This window comes from Abrus precatorius, unplaced genomic scaffold (genome assembly GCF_003935025.1).
Source record: "Abrus precatorius isolate BTA unplaced genomic scaffold, Abrus_2018 Scaffold2, whole genome shotgun sequence".
NCBI lineage: Eukaryota > Viridiplantae > Streptophyta > Magnoliopsida > Fabales > Fabaceae > Abrus > Abrus precatorius.
Window position 1 is genome coordinate 5585227 of NW_020874362.1, and position 22595 is coordinate 5607821.

General features: G+C 30.2%; 2 protein-coding genes across 2 annotated transcripts; both read right to left on the reverse strand.

Annotated features, from left to right (window-relative positions):
* Window positions 1-6995: 6995 nt before the first annotated feature.
* Window positions 6996-8275, reverse strand: LOC113859355. The gene is made up of 3 exons (XM_027492154.1): window positions 8085-8275; window positions 7279-7388; window positions 6996-7168 (listed from the first exon to the last, which is right to left on the reverse strand). The coding sequence occupies exons 1-3, from the start codon at window positions 8273-8275 to the stop codon at window positions 6996-6998; spliced, it is 474 nt and encodes a 157-aa protein (XP_027347955.1).
* Window positions 8276-11397: 3122 nt separating this feature from the next.
* On the reverse strand, window positions 11398-12787 carry LOC113859009. Its single transcript, XM_027491826.1, has 2 exons — window positions 12346-12787; window positions 11398-11579 (listed from the first exon to the last, which is right to left on the reverse strand). The coding sequence occupies exons 1-2, from the start codon at window positions 12540-12542 to the stop codon at window positions 11537-11539; spliced, it is 240 nt and encodes a 79-aa protein (XP_027347627.1). The 5' UTR covers window positions 12543-12787; the 3' UTR covers window positions 11398-11536.
* Window positions 12788-22595: the final 9808 nt, after the last annotated feature.

Here is a 22595-nt window from a genome sequence, read left to right on the forward strand (position 1 = left end):
AGAGAGTTCTGTCGTTTGGTGAGAAAATGAATGTTTTTGAAGCTGAGATCCCTTAAAGGTCCTTCTAAACTCGCGTGATCTGGCTTGAGCGATAAGATTCTTGCTTGAGCGAGTTCTCTTCCTCGCTTGAGCGAGACAACCAGACAACGAGATTGTTTATTTTTCTAATATTCTTGCTTGAGCGAGAACACTTTCGCGTGAGCGAGATACAATCTTGTCTGAGCGAGGTTGAGTCCAGGGAGCACCTATCTTCTTGCAACTCCTCGCTTGAGCGAGCTCTATCTCGCTTGGGCGAGATGCTCCCAGTCTGAGCGAGATCCCTCTCTTGCCTGGATGAGAGGATAATTGGGCCAACTTTATCTTATTCTCGCTTGAGCGAGGGGTTCTAGAATGTTCTCTTTTAGGAAATCCTACGTCGCTTGAGCGAGATCTATCTTGCTTGGACAAGATATCCTTTATCCAAATTCCTATTTTTCCTATCTAAGAGTAATAAAATTGAGGGTGTTACAATTCTTCCACCTTTTTAGGAATTTTGTCCCCAAAATTCACTTACTAATACTCATATTTCCAAAAATTTCTTAAAATCTCCAAATTTTAACGAGTCCAATAATTACTAAGATCCTTTTTGAAATACCAAATTCTAGTTTACTTATTGAACTCTTTCCAATATTGTATTTATCTTTTTCCTTCACACCCAAAGACTATACATTCTACCTGTGAATTTGTTGAGTCGACTAATGTCATATCAAAACCTTATGTCCTTCATTCTTCTTCCATGTCACCTAACATCATACATATATTCCTAAATGCATTGAAATGATGTTAAAAGACATACCACATTCTCATTGGTAGGTTCAAACTTCTAAATTCTTCCTGAATTAACATCTCCCTTGGTGTCATTACTTAGGAGTATATTAACTTCTCACTTCCCATTATCTTTACCACCTTTTGCCTTACCAGATTGGTACAACCATTCTAATTCATAATTATTCATAAATTCCATTTATTTATTTCACCATTCCTTCAATCTTATCTCCACATACATACTTAAACTTTTATGATTATCGATTTCGTCTATCAATGCAGTGCTTATAGTGGAAGTCGGTTGCAACATTCATTCTGTTGTGCAAGAATTAATGGAGAGGTGATAGGTTGGCCCTGTGTTGACACTGTTTACCTTGCAGACTTATTTGTGCAGGCCTCCCATACCTTGGTACAAGCATTGTTATTGTTGAATCTCAAGTATGCATCAGTGGATTTTCTCCTTGTTGTTTTGTTTACCCAAAACATATCTAAAGACTTCTCAACACTTCTTGCCTACTCTAAACTTCTATGTCCAAATCTAGTAAGGTTTAAAATTGACATTTATGTTAACAACTTCCTTTTAACCAAAGACTTCAATTCATGTCATTCCCTTACTAGAACACATTTTGACCAATTCATCAGAAGAGAGATATGACATGTTTCTATTCATTTTAATTGAAAAGTTGAGGCAAATCCAATGTTGAACATCACTACCATTAACCATTCCTGTAAGGATGCTTCCCTTTTGTTTTCTCACTTTGAATGCTCTCATAGTTATAATGTGATATCATGCGATTAGAATCAAACTAAATCTTAGCATAAGATCTATAACGAATTTGAATTTTTCCTTATACAATAGCTCCATCACCTTTCTCAAAACAATCTTAGAAACTTCTCTTATATCCGAGTACTCCCATTCTGAAGGATTTCATCCTCGAGAAGAAACAGGTTACAAGTATTCCGTTCTTCTATATATTTCTTTGGAATGACTCTAAACAAAAGTTCGTAAGCTAGTGATACATAAGTATCCAAAATTTATGATTTATCCTTGTATCAAAAGACATGATTGAACGAAACTGATTCATTCTCTACATGACGATTTAATATAAAAGTACAGGCAACTTAATTAGTAGGGAAGATTTACTTTAAAAGGATATAGATAACTGATCAAGAGTTTAAATGTCAACCGATTCATTGATGAGGATAATTACAAGGATATTGCATGGCCATAAGTTACAAACAAAACAAAAGTTCTTGTGCCATAAAGGAGTTTATATACAGAATTTAGAGTTACAACAAAAGTCAGGATTCTAAAAGCGTCGATACATGCATAGTGACTGAGTTATACGTCCTTACTTCTCTTGATGTGGCAACACAATTCATTTTGCACCTTGCTCCATTAAATGAGATTTTCTTCCAAGATAGTATTTTTCCTAAACCTAGAGGATTATTGACTTTTAGACATTGGTTTGTTGCCTTCACTTGTACCTTCATTTCCTCATGATTCAAACCGGCAAACATTTGTTGAATGTCCTGTCTTTCCACAATAGTTGCACGTTGCAGGTGGTTGTGTATAACTCCTCACTAGATGTGGTCCTCCACATCTAAAACATTTTATTGAATTAAAGGGATCCTTGTCCTTAGATGTGGATTTTTTAATTTCGCCAATGCTTCCACTTCTTTGAGGTGCATGCCAACAAACACTTTCTGTATGCCTCATTCTTCCACAATGATTCATTTCGCTTGAGCGATGGGTTCCAGAACGTTCTCTTTTAGGAAATCTTACGTCACTTGAGCGAGATCTATCTTGCTTAGACAAGATATCCTTTATCCAAATTCCTATTTTTCCTATCTAAGAGTAATAAAATTGAGGGTGTTACAATATGGTTTTAACTTGGTTAATAATTTAGTAAATTAATTGTTAGATGCTTAAGAGATAAAGTATCATAAAACTACTTTTATTGATTGACAACATAATTATTTAATTAATTAGACTTAGAACATAGCAAATCTTATTGTAGATGACCTATGATAATGTAGGTATACATAAATCGTATCAACTTATACCACTTGACGATAGAGAAGTTATAACTAGTGTCATATATTAATACAAATATTTTATTATCTATTTACTTAATTTTAGATGATAAATTTTTTATAATTTAGCATGAAAATAGAAAGAAATAACACATAAATGTACATGAAATAATATCGATATCTTACACATATAAAATGAATGAAGTATGAGATGATACATTAAAAATTATTATTTTATTATTATTTATATAATAAGAAATATCTAAATTTATAATAAAATAAAATAAATGTTAAGATAAAAATACCATAATAAATAAAATAGATTTAGATATAAAATTAATAATAAATTAAAACTATTTTAACAATCATGTCTAAATAAATAAATAAAAATTCATATATATTCTTTTTTAAAAGTGAAACACAAAAGACCAAATTGCATGAATAGGTGAAATAAAAGAAAAGAAAATAAAAATGAACTTAAATGCTCATATTGAAAAGTGAAAGAAAAGTAATCAAAGACATTAACTTAAATGAAAGAAAAGTAAAACATGTAAAAGGAAAAGTAAAAATGCGTGCTCAGATTAAAAAATTTAAACATGAAATTACATGTATTAGCTTTTTCACTTTTTATATTTTTTAAAAGGAAAGGATTAGACATAGATTGTAAAAGAAGTGGTGTGTGTAGTTTTTGTTCACATGCATTCAACAACTACTTCAATAAAAAAGAAAGAAATAATATTTTAAGTTTAGAGACTGCAAATGTCGATAGAGTTGAGAGTAAGGAGGACACATTTATCCAAAAGAGTTTGTTGTTGCTAAAGAGTCTACGGAAAACAATGGAATCGACAACAATATGAGCCACAAAGGTAACTTTTTTTTTTCTTTTTATTGTTTAATGGTGCTATCTTTCTTGACATTTTAACTTGGCTAAAGATGAAGGCTTTTTTTTTAGACTCTCTTTACCTTCGGTCCTTTTCTTTCTCTTTCTTCTCTGTTTTCTTTTGTTCTCTTTCTACTCCCTCTCCAAAGAAGAAACTTTCCTAAGGGTTTTGCTCTATTTTCTCTGCGATATTTGCTCCTTTTTTATAATCTCATATGTCCGTCTTAAAAATTTTGCCTCCCCTTCCCTCGAATATCTTAGTTGTGTATTTATATGGTCTTCATTTTGTGCTTTTAAGGTTCTTACAAAATGCCATATTCTTGAGTTTTTTCCTTTCTTATGTTTAAAGTTTACTTTGTGTGTTGGGTATAAGCCAGCATAATGCAGAATTTCTTTTTCCAAGAGCTAAGCTTATTTTCTAAAGTTTTCCATTTTCCTATTAAAGCAATGTTACTATTTTATTTTTATTTTTTATTTTTATATATCTATATATGGAGGGAATCTCTTTTGAGACAAAAATTGGTCTTCACAATACCCTTTCCTTTGATTCTCTTTCATTAAAAGTGGAATAAATGAATTTTTGCTCAAGTAAAAAAGACATTCTCACTCAAGCGAGATCCCTCATTTGAGTGAAAACAAGACAAAAGCTCAAGTCTAGTACGCGCTTTCTCGGTCAAGTGAGAGATTCTCGCTTGAGCAAAAAAAGATTTAAGTTAACTCTTCATTTTCTATTTTCCTTCATCTTCATTAAGCTCCTTGAATTAGTAAAATTGCAAAAGAAGATTAAATGAATCTTCATTTCAATTTTTAAATCAAATAAGAACTAAATTCAAATTTTACTACTTGAAAGGGAATTGACATTTAAGTTCAAATCATTGAAGCAATTAGTGCTTAAATTCATGCATACATTCACTCAAATTTGACACTTATCAATGATCTTGAGTGAGTTTTCATAAATGACTATAAATAAAGGTTTTAGGCCTCTTGGAGTGGATGCAAATACCCTTTAAAGAAGTTCTATGATAATTTGGTGCGCTTGAAGGTACTTCAACTTCTTAGTCTCATTTGGACTAAATAAAGAATTGTAATAAAGCATCAAACTTTGTCGTCTTTAAACATCAAAGAGTCCAAGACAAAATCTATTGAAGAAAGATGATGAATGTTAGAGTGAGAGATGATGAAGGTTAAAGAGAGATAGTGATTGAGTGAAGCTGCTCAATGATGTAATTAAAAAAAAAAAAGTGGTCTCCTAAAATCATAGATGTTGAACTTCCAAAAAAAATTGAAAAGGAAAGAATATTTTAGTAAAAGAAATCAAAATAATGGTGTAAATAGTAAAAATAAGGGTTCAAAAAGTAACACGTTTAGTAAAAGAAATCAAAATAATGGTGTAAATAGAAAAAAATAAGGGTTCAAAGAGTAACACCTTCAATCACATTAAACAATCTTAGTAATAATAAGAGTTAATAATAATTCAATCAGTTGATTTTACTAATTTAAATATTCCATGTAATTAATCAACTTATAATTCTTATAATTGCATGTAACTTTCCAAGTCATAGAAATATAGTAAGATTAATGAGTAGTCCTAAAAATGATAATTTGAAAGATATGTCTTTATCAAGACTTTTCTTTGTTATTACTTGGTTGACTACGACGACTTAAGCTTAAGTGAAAAGGTTTCTAGGATCTCAGATGATGACTAGTTAAAATTTGGTATTAAAAACATGATTCATGAAAATAGGAATGATAAAGTTGAGAATAAAAAAATAAGAGAAGGGAGATTAAATTTATTTTCTCAAAAAATTTTAATTTTAATTGGTGTTTAAAATAAAATAAAATATTTTCTTTAGTTGAAAAACAATATGCTTATAAAATGTTTGAGAGTTGAAAGAATGAAAACCACACAACAATTTATGCTGGTTTACTAAAAAAAATAGTAAAACTATGATTAGTTCTTGATTAAGGACGAGATTTTTACTATTTTATTCGAATATGCAAACTATATATTTTACACAAAAAAGTATTATTTTACAAGTTTCTCTAAGCTTAATATACTTCAAGTATTATTGTAAATATCTACTAAGAAAATTATACCTCCAAGTATTACTAATGCCTCATTAGACTTTTATACACTTAGAAATATACAATAATTTTACACGTAAGACTTATTTTTGAATAATATAAAATTTAGACTGACAATTACTAGTCTTTTGCATATATAAATCTGTCTCGTTAAATAGCCTTGAACTTAATAGTTTATGTTAGACACTTTTAAATATTTGTTTGACCTCGACGAGCTTCTTCTTTTTTTCTTTTTTTTTTAAGTTTTCTATTGTTTACTATTCCAAAAGTGTTTTTTATTTTTTATTTTTTTCTCTTTTGTCTTTTTGAAGCAAGACATTAGGAACGAACAAAATGAACTTTTATCTTTTATAAATGTTAATGACTCTTCGTGAGAATAAATTTGTTTTATCGGTCAACTTCTTGGTTTTGTACACTTTATTTGACTTAAATTAATAGTCTAAGATAAATGATTATTATGATCTTCATTTCATAAGCCATTACCTTCAGAACATTTGTATTCATAAATAATCTTACAAGCAATTATTTCTATGTCAAATAGGATATAAAATTCGTCTAAGGTTTAATAATTTTCAATTATCAAACCTCGTTAAGAAATTTAATTAGGAGATTTGTCTTTTGCTTTAATAAGTGGAAATTGTAATTTTTTTTATATTTTTAATAAATTTTAATCAATAATAAATTATATATTTAAAAAAGCATATTAGAGAGCGTGTTAGTAATATTTCTCAAAATTAAAACATGATAGACAAAGAAAAAATATCCACGTAGCAAAAAATAAAAATAGTTGATAAAAAAAAAAAAAATTGCCTTTTAACAGAGTTCAAATGTTAAGATCAATTATGTATGTATCTGGTAAATCAAAAAAGTAGATAGATAAATGGTTAAAAAAAAAAAAAAGATAAAGAGAAATGTTCTAAAGTGGAGCAAGAAAAAGATTAAAGTAACTAAAAAAATGTAGAATATTATTTAGAACTTGATATCAACGGCTTCTCATGGCCTAGGTCACAAAACTGCAGCACTAGAAAACTGAAGTAAAAAGCGAGCTGTGGGAACAGAAGGAACCTCTCAAAAAAAGAAAAAAACTGACTCGTTTCACCGTTATTGATATACCGGTATGATGCATGGCTAAAACTTTCCATGAACAACTATTATATGTGCCTATTCATGGAACATAGCATCCTCTCTCCTACTTATTCTTGGTCTCTTCAGTCACGGTTTTCTTTGCTGACTCGTATGCCTCACCCACTTTGTGTTTAGCTTGGTCATAAGATTGTGCTGCTTTGTCTCCCACTGCATTCATTGTATCTTTTGCATTCTCTTTGGCATCTGAAGCCTTCTCTGAAGCATACTCAGAAGCTTCTATACAAATTAATAAAACAAAACAAAACTTTAATTGAATTGAATGCCAATTAAAATAAAAATGATAGATGGAAAAGAATGCAAAAACTGTCAATGCATAAATTAAATACCCAATGCTGTTGTTTTCACTTTGTCTGCGGCCTTTGAAGCTGCTGCTTCAACTTGATACTTCGTATTTTGAGCCACATCTTTTTTTTCCTCGTCTTCGTACCCAAAACCCCTAGGACAACAATTGCAATGGAATGAGCGAAAAAGTGAAATTATAGGTGAAAACTAGCAATGTGAGAATAATTGCTAAATTTGGAGAGTAGCAACATCAAACAATATGACAACAATCAATAAAACCTCGGTCTAGAAATGATATTTTTATAAAAGTTTTTTTACAACAATTTATACAAAAGCATAAAAAGATAAAGAAAATCATAACTTTTTAATTCATAAAATAAATAATGACATATTTTCATTTTTTACTCTTTTATATGAATTGTCTTAAAAAAAACTATTGTATAAGTACTAAATGTCTTTTCAATCAATATCCTTCTATAGACATGACAAATGGTCCAGGATTATCCACATACTAATGTTAGTCTTATTGCTCAAGTTTTTATTATTTTATGGTATCGTTACTCAAGTTTATGCATCCACTTAATTCTACTAGTATGAATATTCTCTACGTACATTCAGGTGATTTAAAGAATTAAAATGTTGGTTCATCCATTGAACCAAGACTCCAAGTTTGAACCTACCCATCAACACTCATTATAAAACTTTTAACCCATAAAAATCAAAATAAAAAAGGAAAAAGGGGGCAAAAACTGCTCTCGTAAGCATGCCTCCAAAGAGTCTAAGGTTGAAAAATGATGATTGTACATTTCTCAAGAAGCAAATCTATGAGTGAAAGAGAAGAAAAGATTACTGTTTAATCTTGCTATAAGCCCACTCAGCGAAATTCTCAGATTTTTCGGCGGCAACGTTAGCAGCTTCTGTGGCACCCTCCTTGGCCTCTTGTGCTTTCGCTTTGGCGTCTTCAACCAACTCGTCACTCGAAGACGTCCTCATGCACAATGCAAGGATCAGCATCAACACTAAATACTTTGTGGTTTCCATCTTCACTTTTCTCTTTTTCTCTTCTTTTCTTTTTCTTTCAAGTAAAACTTATTTGATTAATTGGGGTTCTATATTTGTGCATATATAGTGAGAAATATGCATGGCAAAGACATGAATGCCTCAGAATGATCCTCCACGTGGCACTCAAAGGGAACCCTGTTAAACTTGAAAAGAGGCATGAATGTTGCGCTGCATGCGCCAAACCACCAATCTTGATCGCTGTAACGGGTTTTGCTCCACCTTGGATTGTGGGTGACCTCAGTCCTTACCCATGCCAACCCAAATAATTACCCCACAAAAATTATAACATGTTTGACATAGCGTCTCTAGAGTTTCTTATCAGTGGAGAAATTATTACAGAATGGGAACTGGTAATTTTAGTATATTAAGTATAGAAAATTTTATTAAATATAATCCAGTTATTGATGTATTGGTGTTCGATAACTCATTTATTCCATATGAAAAGAAAAAGTACGAAAAATTTTATCTTTTATAATTAAAAAAAAAAAAAAACTGATATGTTAACACAGTATATATATATATATATATATATGGAGAAGGATATTTTTACACTAGTATAAATCTAAAAACTCTTACACTATATTTATAATTTTATAACATACTATCTATTTATCTATATATATTCTTTTAAATTCAAAATCTACCTCTATCTCTTACACACATTACTTATTTTTATTAATGATTTTAAATTTACATTGATGATTTGTATTTTAATAAAATTGTAACAACTCATAGTAACTAATAACTATGTTATATTAATATATGAGATTATTTAGATTTTGATACTTTAAATTAATTTAACTTGCATGTTTCATTGCGACATAAGGAGGCTTTTAATAACATTTAGAACCTCCGCTTTTTTTAATTGAATAACCATATCTTAACACCGACGATTTGAGTGTAGTGTAGGTAGAAAAAAGAACTAGATAGAAAAAAAATTAAAAAAGAAAAAAAAATAAAAGATATGATTGGTAGTGTGAGAGAAAAAAGAAAGAAAGAGATAGAAAAAAGAAAGAATCTACAAACTAAAGTGAATATAAAAATATAAGGGTTATATTAAATTAGATATGAAAGAGAGAGCTCTAAAACTACTATCATAGAAGAATTTTGTGAGTGAGTACTAAGACAAAATATAGTCCTTAATTACTTACGCACACATACATCATTCACAGAGAAAGAAAGAGTAGGAATTTAAAAAAAATTATGTACTTTTAATTGAGTTATGTGTTATCCTTTTTAATAATGTGTATTATTTTGTTAACTTTTATTTAATTTTTAATATTAAAATAATAAATTTATTTTAACAGTTTCTAAAAATATGCATTAGGACATTTTATTTTACTAAAATACAAGATAACTAGTTTAAGTATAGACATATAGATTGCTATATTAACTATGGTATGAACATTAAAGTTTGTAGACACGTGTTTGGATTCTAGTACAAGTCTTTCTCAAAGACCGTTTGTTGCTACCTTAACGAAGGTTGATAGGAAGATATTTTTTCTTGTATTGAGTAAAAGTGCATGAAAATTACACTGATTCCGTTTTATGTGTGCGAAACAGTAATATGAATAAGTTGTCTTAAAGTAAAAAACGAAGACTGGTGCTTTAATATCTTAACACAGATCCATTGTAATTCCTACTTGAAAGCAACTGATTTAGGCTTAATTTAAATTAACTTCTCAATAAATGCTAATGATAAAAATAAAAAATTAAAATGAATTATTTTTATCATTATAATTTAAAATTAACTTATGTAATTTTATTTTTAAGATTTTTTAATTAAATTCTTTAAAATAAGGCATGCATAAATTTATTTTAACTTATGAGAAAATTTTAATTATTTTACTCTTTACTTTCTTCTTTCATTAGTACTTATGCATAAACTTACTCAAACTAGACCTAACTGACAAAGAAATAATCAATCGATATTATTATTTATACATATTTCATTTATTATAAAATTGCTTTAACTTTTAAATTAAAATAATTTTGAACTAATAAAAAAATATATTAATAATATTTAGGTACTTATAGGTTATTTTTATTTCTACTATTTAACTTATATTAACTTATAAAATTACTTAGATATAAATGTTTGTCAACATAAATAAAAACTATGTAAATTTATTTTTGAAAATAATTAATTTTCTAAAAATGCAACTCATTGTAAATTAAGCTTACAAATTCTAATTCCTACAGTGCACAGTCAAATAAGAGCCCAAACACCCCGGTCCAAAACCTCAAAAGAGAAGGGGGATGGCCCTGGCCATGACCATTTCTCCAGTGTTGGGCATCCTCTAGTTGGACTTAGCCATGATTGAGACAATGATGCGGATATTAAACCTAATGAGGAAGAAAGAGGTTCAGTCCTTTTTTAAATAGTGAAAATTATAAATTTATATTTGTATTAAAACTTTCTTAGATATTTATTCCCTTTCCTTTAAAATTTTTATAATGTAAATTTAAAATAAAGCTCATAACTTCATTGGGGCACTGTTTCATTCAAGTAAAATTGTGTTGCCAACAAGACTAATTCAACTAACATTTGCTCCAATTTATTTGATTTACATGTGAGATGACTTTGTGTTTGTTTACCCATAACTCTTTTCCCATGTGCTAAGGGGCTCGCGAGTTTTTGATAATGATAGTTTACAGAGTAAAAGATTGCGTAATATCAAATTTTACACTTCATTTAATAACTATCTATTTTTTACTTTACGATATCTTGTCGTAGTCTATTTGGTCTACATATTGTGCATGTTGTCTGTAACTATTATATATATCCAACATTGCACGGAGATGGGGTCATACATGAAGATTTTTTGGATTCGCGTTACCTTCTCTCATTCAGTGTAGTTGAAAGGCTAATTTCTCGAATACAGTTCAGGTTACGTGGATCATTTTCGATGGTGTTCTTCTCATATAATAAAAGATCATATGGTCATGGAATCTTAACCCCTTTCACTCGGATTGACTTGGTATATATAAAATAAGATCATAAGATCACTTGGTGCTATATTAATAAAAATTAGACTAATAAGTAATTCTTCATTAACAGGCAATAATTAATACAACATTAATATGACATCACATCATGGAGAAACGAACCTTGGTATACAAAAAAGAAAGGAGGAAAACAGGGTAGAAGATTGCTGAAATCACATGGTAGGGTGCAGTAAGATTGTTTTTTATAGCTTGCTGCTTGAGATACACTATTTACTATTTATGGAAGATATGCTAAAGGGTATTCATGCTTAGTGGATTCTGAATCTTCAAGAACCTGCAAAGCGTGGAAATATTAGTCAGCAGAAATGGTTAACATACAAAGATAATGTAATGGGGCCAAAATTTTCAATTAAAAAATATCGTAGAAAACAAATGGTCTAAGCATGAAAAACAAAGAGATGAAAGATTAGTAGCATTAATTGCAGAGAGAACAAGCTACAATGCATGATACACGTTGAGATTTCAGACAGAAAAGCAGTGCTTTCTATGTCACAATCACATGGCTGTTGTGCTTCTTCATTTCCCTTGTTCTTTAATTTGCCCTTTGGTTCAAAGCACATGGCAGTTGTTTGAACTACCAAGTGTAGGGCCCGTAACAATTTATCAAGCAATGGACAGGATAGGCTTAGAATTTTCAGTGAGCTTAGAGATTCAATTTTTCATTTAGTGCAAAAGACAAGGCATTATTAAATGCATAGACAAGTAGTTGGGTAAACAAGATACTGGGTATTAGCGGAGAAAAACAAATGGACCACATAAAACTATCATTTTAAGGGCCATCTATTTCAAAAATTACCGTCTTATTCATTGGACCCCGCATCAAGCAGCATGTAGTACACGACAATCACAGTGCAAATACTAATTGAGATGTTATATGTTAAATTTCAATCAGATATGGTCACATCACATGACATGTTATAAAGAATGCTATCTAGTTTTCTGTACAACGTTAAAGTTAAACCGGCATTAGGTTGCTCATAGATTATGTCTGTAACACAAATAATAAAAACGAATCAACTGCAAGGAAAAATGTATAGTACCTGTGTTGTTCATTACCAAATACAAATACTCTTTTAAGTGTTGTTGCTGTTGGTTTTGTAACGAGGAAATGGGACTTGGCCATGTTCAATGCGTTTGACATCTTCCTTGAGGATCTCATAGTGCCTTTTAACCTCTTCAACTGATCTTCCCACCACATTGGCAACATTTTGCCACCTGTCTGGGGTTTCCCTGTCATATAAAGCCAGGGCTTGTTCAAACAGTTTGTTCTGCCTGGGAGTCCATGAAGATGCCATTTGTTGATTTGTTTTTTCTTTTTATCTGAAGTGAGAAATATTAAGCAATGGGAATATTAAGAGGCTATAAAGGATGATTATTTTAGTGCAGAGGAAGAGAATAGGAATGGTTAGTTTAGTCAAGGAAAGAATGAGGATGGGTTGTGTTGGTCAAGGGAAGAAGGCATGGGAAAGAGGTGACCCAGGTAGCTCCTTATAAGTAGGAGAAAAAGTGTTAGTGTGGGGTTTGAACCTGGTGGACGAATATATCTTCCAAAAGGACACTCAAGATAACGTGACCCGTCTCCTTAAGAGCCACAAGTGAAGCGGGACAATGTACAGCAAGTGGAGGATCAGAATCGAGATCAAAAGACAACCCTTTAAATTTAAACGTTTTAACCAAAGATGCTTCTTACCATATGGTTCATATCTTTGGCTAGTGGGCTTTCCTTTTTGTTTAAAAGTTGGTCAATTACTTTCTCAAAATTTACTCTGCCACAATCAAATCCAGGGAATAGCAACATTTGAAAATACAATCTTGATTCATAAATACTCTAAATTGAATGTTTATAAACTATTTTTCTCTAAAACATTATGTTGCATGTATCTTGTAAAACATACATTTTTGTCAGATACTGACATTTCAATTAGTCTTGGCTGAGAAATCACTCAAAATTTATGCTACAGCGATCATTTTGCAAGTCTCTTATGTTAGGATATAAGTGAATTTGTTTAGTTTAACGTTATTAGTTATAATTTTTACATTGGATCCACGTTTAGAAATTTTTTAACGTATTTTTAAACACACACTTAATCTTTAACTTAATAAGTGCTAACTTGATATGTAAAAGTGTTAGTATGACCGCTTAATCAATGTTATGTGCAATGTAAAGAGAGAAAAAATTAAATTGAAGTCAAATTTCATAAACACTGATCCCACTTAAAACCATAATGACAATTCATTCAACCCAAATTCTCCGTATTTTCCTTCCAATTTCAGTTATTAAAGTTAATAGAAAAGAAAATCTAATTGCTGCTTAGATAAAATACATGTTCTTCCAAAAACCCATGGGTATTGTCCTCCTTTGGTGGATTATAATATGCGTGTTTGGTCCTTTATTTTGTTTTGTTGATTATTTGTTTTTGTCTGTATGTTGCATGCGTGACTGTGAGCTGTGCTCTTCTATGAATCTGTACGACTAAATTGGGTAAACAAGGGTGAAACGTTGTATCTGATATGCAAAAAGGATTTCAGTGCAACAACCGAACAGAATATTTATATAATGATTTAAATAGGAATTTGGTCTCCAGTGTCACACAATTTTAATTGATTCATATAGGTAAAAAAATTAATTTAATTTCTATAATGTAAATTTTTTCAAAAGTTCCAACGTTAAGACTCGTCACAATGTCGTTCTACTTTTATAAATGTGACAATTATACATTTTTTCAACCAAATGTATATTGATCCTTGTATATGACGTATATTTTAATTCGGTTTTTACACATTATTTTTTAATTTAATTCGTAACTTTAATTTTTTGAATTGTCCTTTTTTTTTTTTTTACAAATATTAGAGGCCAAATTGAAAATTATTATACATGTAATAACTAAAATTAAAATTATGCAACACATGTAGAGATCAAATTCAAGTTTTATATAACATATACAGAAATTAGTGTCTAAGTTAGCATTTATACATGTAACGATTGAATTTAAAAAATATATATACATATAAAAGTCAAATTAAAAATGTGTGATATGTATATGGAACAAATTCATATTTTAAATTTTATATAATATTTCAAGGACTTAAATGTGTAATTACATAACATTTTAGACACCAAATTAAATGACCTTTGTTATATGTTAAGAGACTAATTAATATATCATACTTTCATTGTAAGAATTAATACCTACTCTTTAAGAGGTTCTACTAGAAAATACTTTCCAAAATGATGAATAATGTAGATATTTTTGCAAATGTTTAGGAAATAGGAAGTTAAGTCTGTATAATAATAAAAATATGTATGTGCCATTTGGCTTAAAATCATAAAGTATGACTCATAAATGAAATTAAAATTATTTTGCCTCAATATTCGTAAGTCTTACATTTAATTTTGACTAGAAATATAAAATTAGAGTATGAGAAAAATCAGTTAAAAATTGAAACATATTCCAAGGACAAACGAAGTCCATTATCGTCACAAAAAAACATTGTAACTATTAACCAACGAAGTAAAAATGTTCCACTTCTTATTTTCAATTTTATCTGTCTCTTCATGTGCCTTACTCTAAGCTTTTTTTAATTAATTTATTTACATAATATATAATTTCTAAAGATGTCATTTTTACATATAAATTAGCCTAAAAGTTAATTATTATTTTTTGATAAATAACTAATTTAGCATAGTTATTACTTCTATCTTCTTTTTATTGAATCGTACAATTTTTTTAATTTTTAATGCATTTAGAAATAATACTTATTTAATAATTTTTAAAATGATAACTTATTTAATAAATTAATAATGAAACGTATTAAGATAAACTTATTTTGATGTTATAAAAAATAATCATTGAAATAATTTAAAAATAATTTATAAGTATTTTTTATTTATAAATTTTTTAAAACTAAGATAAATATTTTTGGTCTTTAATTAATATATAAAACATATAATTTTTTTTCTTTTTATTCATTAAATTTGTCTCTGATAAAAAGATTGTGTCTATAAAATTTTTTAAAGCATTAACTTTCTTTCCGAAATCTTTTTCCCTTATAAAATTGACACTTTCGAAGCTTTTGCCCCAAAATAGTTTATAAAACCATAAATGTACTTCATCCTCTTTGTTTTATTATCAATAAAAACATATTCATTTCTCTACGACATTCTTCATATTTCTCATCAACATTACATAACTTAACATTTTCTATTTCATTTTACTAAACATATAAATAGTTTTCTTTTTTTTTCTCATCAATATTATAATTCAACTACGTTAACTTATTCTTTATAAAGTATTAATCTAAGTTATTTTAGTTAATTTAATTTCACTTATAATCTTAAATATTATTCACAAATTTTAACTAGAGATAACTATATTATAATATTTTATTTAATTTCTATAATTATCATTAACCTTTTTTTAGTTTAAAAACTTAGCATATATGCCTAATTATCTAAATGAGTCTATGTCATTCAATATATTTTACAACAATGCATTGTATAAGTTGTAATTTTAGTTAAAAATTAGGTATAAATATATAAATAAGACTTATCTTACTCACTCGTTACTCTTAATATACCAAGAATAAGATTTAAAGACTAAAAATTTGCACATGCAACATTCTAGATCACAAGAAATTATTGTATAGTTTGAAATAACATGATTTCGTCCACTCAAATTTAAACATATGTCAGAAAATACATACATATCGCTTGTTTATTAGTCAGGACTATTATAATCTCAAATTATCTTATCTTGAATCACACGTAATAAAATATAAGTATGACATATGATATTATTAAAAAGAATCATGCGTTAAACTAACGAAAAAGAATCATTTGTGAGAAAAATGAATAATAAAGACCATTCGGGAAGAGCAACACCAAAAGTTTTATACCTTTATCTAAAAATAATTAGATTTCATTTTTTACAAACTTCAATCGGTGAAATTAGAAGTAAAATGAAAAAAAAAAATGCATGGCAAGTTGACTATTATTAAGGTTTTTAAAAGTTAATTTTACTATATTTTTTCCTTTTCACATTGCAAACGAAGCCGTTTGGGAGCTCATGGTGGTACTTACTTAACGTACCCATATGAACAATGTTGTTAAGTATTACCGAAAGTAAGCTAACATGATTGAAATTTTAGCAAGTGACTAAAATTAATGTTTTAATGAGTCAAGAGTCGAAATAAAAATGACATGTAAAATTGAAGAGTAAAGTAATAATTTACTTTTTATTTTTATTTTCACATTGCAGTAAAGATGTAAGATTAAGGAAAAGTACTTAAAAATAGATATCAGTGACACCGTAAGAAAAGAAAAAATATTAACTTTTTCTTTGGTAAATATCACAACGGAACAGTGATTATGTTCCAATCCTTTTTTTTAGATTATTTTAATAATCTTATTATAGTGGTCTATGTAACTTATAGTATGATTCTAATTAATGATTTAATGTGATGATGGTTAAATATAAAATATAGAGTCATTGAGGGTATAATTGTAAATACAATTATAAGGAAACCCTCTCCTCTCCCTTCAGATAAATAGAAGAGCAGTTACCAAATAGAGGTTACGGTATTCTCTATTTTTTCACTTTTACGGTCTTTGAGTGAGCTCACAATAAACGCAAAAAAAGAACTTTCTTTCAACCATTCGAGAGGAGCTAAAAGAGGAAGGAAGAGTTGGAAAAAATACCAAGAGATCAACGACATCAAAGAGAAATGTAACATCAAGGAACAATAGATTCAGGTTAGTGCTCTCTAAACTCTTAATTGTATGAAAACCATGTGTTGTGTTGTGAGAAAACATAATTCAAGATCTAATGGGAAATGGTAATTTCATAATAGTCATATCTAATGAAAATTACATGAAGGAATAAGAAAAATCTAACAGTTGGTATCATAGCGTGGTTGTGAATTTCGTTGATTAAGAGTTTGGTCAGTTCCAAGTGAATTACAACACCATTAAGGATAAATGGAACATATAGGAAATTAAGGTCATGCTGGTTCAAGAGGAAGGGAGGCTAAAGAAAGTGAAAGAACACTCTATCCATCTTATATTTCATGAAGGGCTTAGTAGTAGCAAGGTTAAGCCAGGTAAGAAAGATAACAAGGACAATAAGGATAAGGCCTTATTAAAGGTTCGTGAAGGCCGAATCTAGAAGGGCCAGAGGTGCTTCTTCTGTAAGAAGACTGGTCACTTCAAGAAAGATTGTCTGAAGAGAAAGGTTTGGTTCGAAAGGAAAGGGATTTCTTTCGATCTAGCCCATAAGTGGAACTAAAAAGTTCTTGTACATGGGGAACATAATGAAGGCACGGCTAAAATGAATAGAGACTTACAGATTGATCTTGCATACTGGTTGCTGCATAGATATAGAAAATTGTCTTTATGTTCCTGAATGTGCTAAAAATTTGGTTTCTGTTGCAAGGTTGGATGAAATTGATTTTAATTTTAAGATTGGAAATGAAATTTTTTCTTTGTATAAACACACGTACCATTTTGGATCTGGTACATTAATTGATAGTTTATATCGTTTCAATCTTAATGTTAAATTTGCTGAATCTCTGTTTCATGTTGAGAATGCTGTTAAAAGTAATTTGAATTTGCATAATGAATGCTCTGCTTTCTTGTGGCATCAAAGGTTAAGTCACATATCCAAAGAAAGGATAATGAGGTTAATAAAAAGTGAAATTTTACCTCTGTTGGATTTTGTTGATTGGGATATATGTGTGGATTGTATTAAAGGAAAACAAACCAAACACACATCAAAGAATCTAGCCACAAGAAGTAGTCAACTCTTAGAGTTGATACACACTGATATTTGTGATCCGTTTGACATCCCATCTTGGGGTGGTGAAAGATATTTCATTACCTTTATTGATGACTACTCACGTTATTGTTATCTGTATGTGTTGCATGAAAAATCTCAATCAGTGAATGTCTTACAGGTGTTCATTGATGAGGTGAAAAGACAACTAGATAGAAAGGTAAAGGTTGTGAGGGCAGACAGAGGTGGTGAATATTATGAAAAATCTGATGAAAGTGGACAATGTCCAAGTCCATTTGCGAAACTTCTTGAAAGTCGAGGCATATGTGCACAGTATACTATGTCTGGTACACCACAACAAAAATGTAAGGCGAAATTATACTATCATGAAAATGGTTAGGAGTATGTTGAGTTACAGTTATGTACATATGTCTTTATGGATGTACGCATTAAAGACCGTTGCGTATCTACTTAACAGAGTTTCTAGTAAGGCAGTTCCAAAGACTCCTTATGAACTGTGGACAGGAAAGAAACTCAGTTTAAGACATCTTCATGTCTAGGATTGTCTAACAGAAGTAAGAGTGTATAATCCACATGAAAAGAAGCTTGATACTAGAACCATTAGTGGTTATTTCATCAGCTATCCTGAGAAATCAAAGAGGTACAGATTATACTGTCCTAACCATAGTATGAGAATAGTTGAGACTGGAAATACAAGGTTCATTGAAAATGGTCAGTTTAGTGAGAGTAGTGAAACACGAAAGGTGAAAATTAAAGAGACACGTGCAGAAACTCCTGTCGTTTGTGTCTCTTCTCTAGTTGTTATTCCTCTTGTTGTATCATGGTCACACAACATAAGGAGACAATAAGTTAATGTTCCAAACCCACAAGAACAACATATAGAGGATGAACCAGCTGAAAATGCACAAGTCACAAATAAGCAAGAGGAAGGTGAACCACAAGAGATAACATTAAGGAGGTCTGTAAGGTAGAAAAGATATGTTATTTCAAATGACTATGTGGTTTACTCACTTGAGCATGAATGTGACTTGAGTATTAATGAGAATTAAGTCTCATTTAAGCAAGCCATGGAATGTAACAATTCTGAAAAGTGGTTGAATGCCATGGAAGAAAAATTAAAATCAATGAGTGACAATAAAGTATGGGATTTAGTCAAGTTGCCTGAAGGTTCAAAACGAGTCAGTTGCAAATGGGTCTTTAAGACCAAACATGGCTCAAAAGGCAACGTTGCGAGATACAAGGCTAAACTTGTTGCTAAATGATACACTCAAAAGGATGGCATAGACTATAAAGAGACATTTTCTCCAGTTTCAAAGAAAGACTCTTTAAGAATTGTTATGACTTTGATGGCTCATTATGACTTAGAGCTCCACCAAATGGATGTAAAGACCATATTTCTGAATGGTGACTTAGAAGAGGAAGTTTATATAGATCATCCAAATGGCTTCATGACCGTAGGTAAAGAAAGTATGGTGTGTAAATTAAAGAAATCAATATATGGGTTGAAGCAGGCTTCCAGATAATGGTATCTTAAGTTCAATGATATCATCACGTCATATAATTTTGTAAAAAACGTTGTTGACCGGTGTATCTATATGAAGGTCAGTGGAAGCAAGTTAATCATTTTAGTCCTGTTTGTTGTTGACATTCTTCTTGCTACTAATGATGTTGGACTGTTGCATGATATAAAAGAGTTTCTCTCTAAGAACTTTGAGATGAAAGATATGGGTGAGGCTTCCTATGTGATTGGAATAGAAATATTTCGTAATAGATCACAAGGATTATTAGGATTATCTCAGAAAGACTATATCAACAAAGTATTAGAGAGATTCAAAATGAAAAATTGCTCATTAAGGGTGGTTCCAATTCAAAAGGGAGACAAGTTTAGTGAAATAAAGTGTCCTAAGAATGAGTTGGAGCGGAAAACAATGGAATCTATTCCCTATGCATCAGTAGTCAGGAGTTTAATGTATGCTCAGACATGCACTTAGCCTGATATCAGTTTTGCTGTTGGAATGTTAGGCCGATATCAAAGTAATCCCAGAATGGACCACTGAAAGGCTGCAAAGAAAGTCCTTAGGTATTTACACGGCACCAAGGACTACATGCTTCCTTATAGGAGATTTAGTCACCTGGAAGTAGTTGGCTACTCGGATTCAGACTATGCTAGATATGTAGACTCAAGGAAATCGACCTTTAGCTACATCTTCTTGTTGACTGGAGGTGCGATTTCATGGAAAAGCAAAAAAGAGTCCATTATTGTCACGTCTACCATGGAAGCAGAATTTGTGGCGTGCTTTGAGGTCACTATTCATGTTTTGTGGCTGCGGAACTTTGTCTTAGGGCTTGGTATTATTGATAGTATAGAAAAGCCGCTAAGAATGTACTGTAATAATTCTGCAGTCATCTTCTTCTCTAAGAATGATAAGTATTCAAATGGAGCAAAGCATATAGACTTAAAATACTTATCAGTGAAAGAAGAAGTGCGGAAACAAAAAGTGTCTATTTTGAGCATGTTGGTACTGATTTAATGATAGTGGATCCGCTAACTAAGGGATTGCCTCCTAAAACGTTTTATGGCCATGTTGATAGAATGGGCATTATAGACAAGTCTTTGTTAGCATGATTGTGTGATTCATATATATGTGTATAGATTGTTTTGCTCATATTATTATAGACATTTTGGGAATTCAATAAAAGTATTGTTTCTGCTTGTTTACTTGTTATCTGAATTGTGTTAATATATATGAATGGTTTGAGTTTGATAACAGGTTGAGTGTTAAAAAACACATCAGAGTTACAGTCTGTAGTATGACTGATTAAAGCTATTTTGATTTGGGTTGGTTCTGTGATACTTGGAAGGAATCATGTCGTCAAATGACTTGTGACCGTCATGATGATCCGATCAACTTAAATCATTAAAAGATGATGACTTGATATTATCAATGATATACGCACTTACAGTTCATTAAATCTTCAAGTCGTCACATATGCCAAGTGGGAGATTGTTTGATTATTTTAATAATCTTATTATAGTGGCCTATATAACTTATAGTATAACTCTAATTAATGATTTAATGTGATGATGGTTAAATATAAAATATAGAGTCATTAAGGGTATAATTGTAAATACAATTATAAGTAAACTCTCTCCTCTCCCTTCAGATAAATAGAAGAACAGTTACCAAATAGAGGTTATGGTATTCTTTATTTTTTTCACTTTCATAGTCTTTGAGTGAGGTAAACGCAAGAAAGGAACTTTCTTTCAACCATCCAAGAGGAGCTAAAAGAGGAAGGAAAGTTAGGAAAAATATCAAGGGATCAACGACATCAAAGAGAGAAGTAACATCAAGGAACAATAAATTCAGATTAGTGCTCTCTAAATCCTTAATTATATGAGAACCATGTATTGTGTTGTAAAAACAACATAATTCAAGATCTAATGAAAAATGATAATTTCATAATAGTCATATCTAATAGAAATTACATGAAAGAATAAGAAAAATCTAACATTTTTCTCCCTAAATATAAAATATAAAGGCGTTATTTGTACTGCATTTATGTTTACACCATCCTTGTGTCCTTAAAAGTAAAACAGTAGAGGTCAATTGTGCTTATTTATGCCGATTTATCAATCTCTTTGCTTCAAGTAGACTTAGAAGCGAATAAATACATCTTTTAGTGGATGTGTACCACTGGGCCACTTTACATCTTTGAAGATTGTGGAACAAATAATTGAATATGTCGTCTTCTACCTCTTTTTTTATATCAACTGTCATGATATTATATACGAGTATCTAGTATATACTTTACCTTTGATTCTTCCACTAACTTATTTTCCAACTAAAGGTGATATATATTTCATATTCTGCTTATAAATCTGTCTTTTCTTGAGTACCCCATATAATTTGATGATGCTTTCTCTGTAGCATTTTTACTTTTTACATGTATGTTACGGTTGTTCACTAAAATTTTTTAGCATTATATATATTTGGCCTTTCATAAAGAAAATGGCTAGCTCCCCATGTCCACCATGTTGAAGTGAAAGTAAAATGATGAAAGACGAATCAACATCATTCAAATATTCAATTGGCGAGCTCATAAATTTTGTTATTTTGATAATCGCACTCTTGATTTTAATTTGGTGACAGTTTGATTCTCTCCGTGTGTGTGTATATATATATTATGTATATGCTGTCTCGAGATCCATAGCTAGCTATTATTCCAGAAAGAGAATAATTTAATTTGTTTATGAAAGAACATAGCTATTGGATTCTGAAGGATATTTTGGTTAGTTTGGTTGATCCAACGGACACTAGAAGCTCCTACGAAGCAACTTGGCTGCAGGGGCTGTCCTTTCGTAACTCGAGTGGGCCTTGTTCATGCATTCACGTAGTTGGCAATGCTCAAATCAATAATTATTTGTTCACCAAAAAAATAATAATTACTTTAGTTTCTAATCTTATAATTTTTTTTGTAACTTTTTTTTTAAAACAAAT

What these genes read in the sequence shown, in the direction of transcription:
- LOC113859355 (XM_027492154.1), bottom strand. Translation starts at nt 8,275, where the DNA reads ATGGAAACCACAAAGTATTTAGTGTTGATGCTGATCCTTGCATTGTGC. An exon ending in GCTTATAGCAAGATTAAACA is followed by an intron (nt 7,389 to 8,084) that starts GTAATCTTTTCT and finishes TTGTTGTCCTAG; the next exon opens with GGGTTTTGGGTACGAAGACG. An exon ending in AGTGAAAACAACAGCATTGG is followed by an intron (nt 7,169 to 7,278) that starts GTATTTAATTTA and finishes TAATTTGTATAG; the next exon opens with AAGCTTCTGAGTATGCTTCA.
- LOC113859009 (XM_027491826.1), bottom strand. Translation starts at nt 12,542, where the DNA reads ATGACAGGGAAACCCCAGACAGGTGGCAAAATGTTGCCAATGTGGTGG. An exon ending in TTTGGTAATGAACAACACAG is followed by an intron (nt 11,580 to 12,345) that starts GTACTATACATT and finishes CACGCTTTGCAG; the next exon opens with GTTCTTGAAGATTCAGAATC.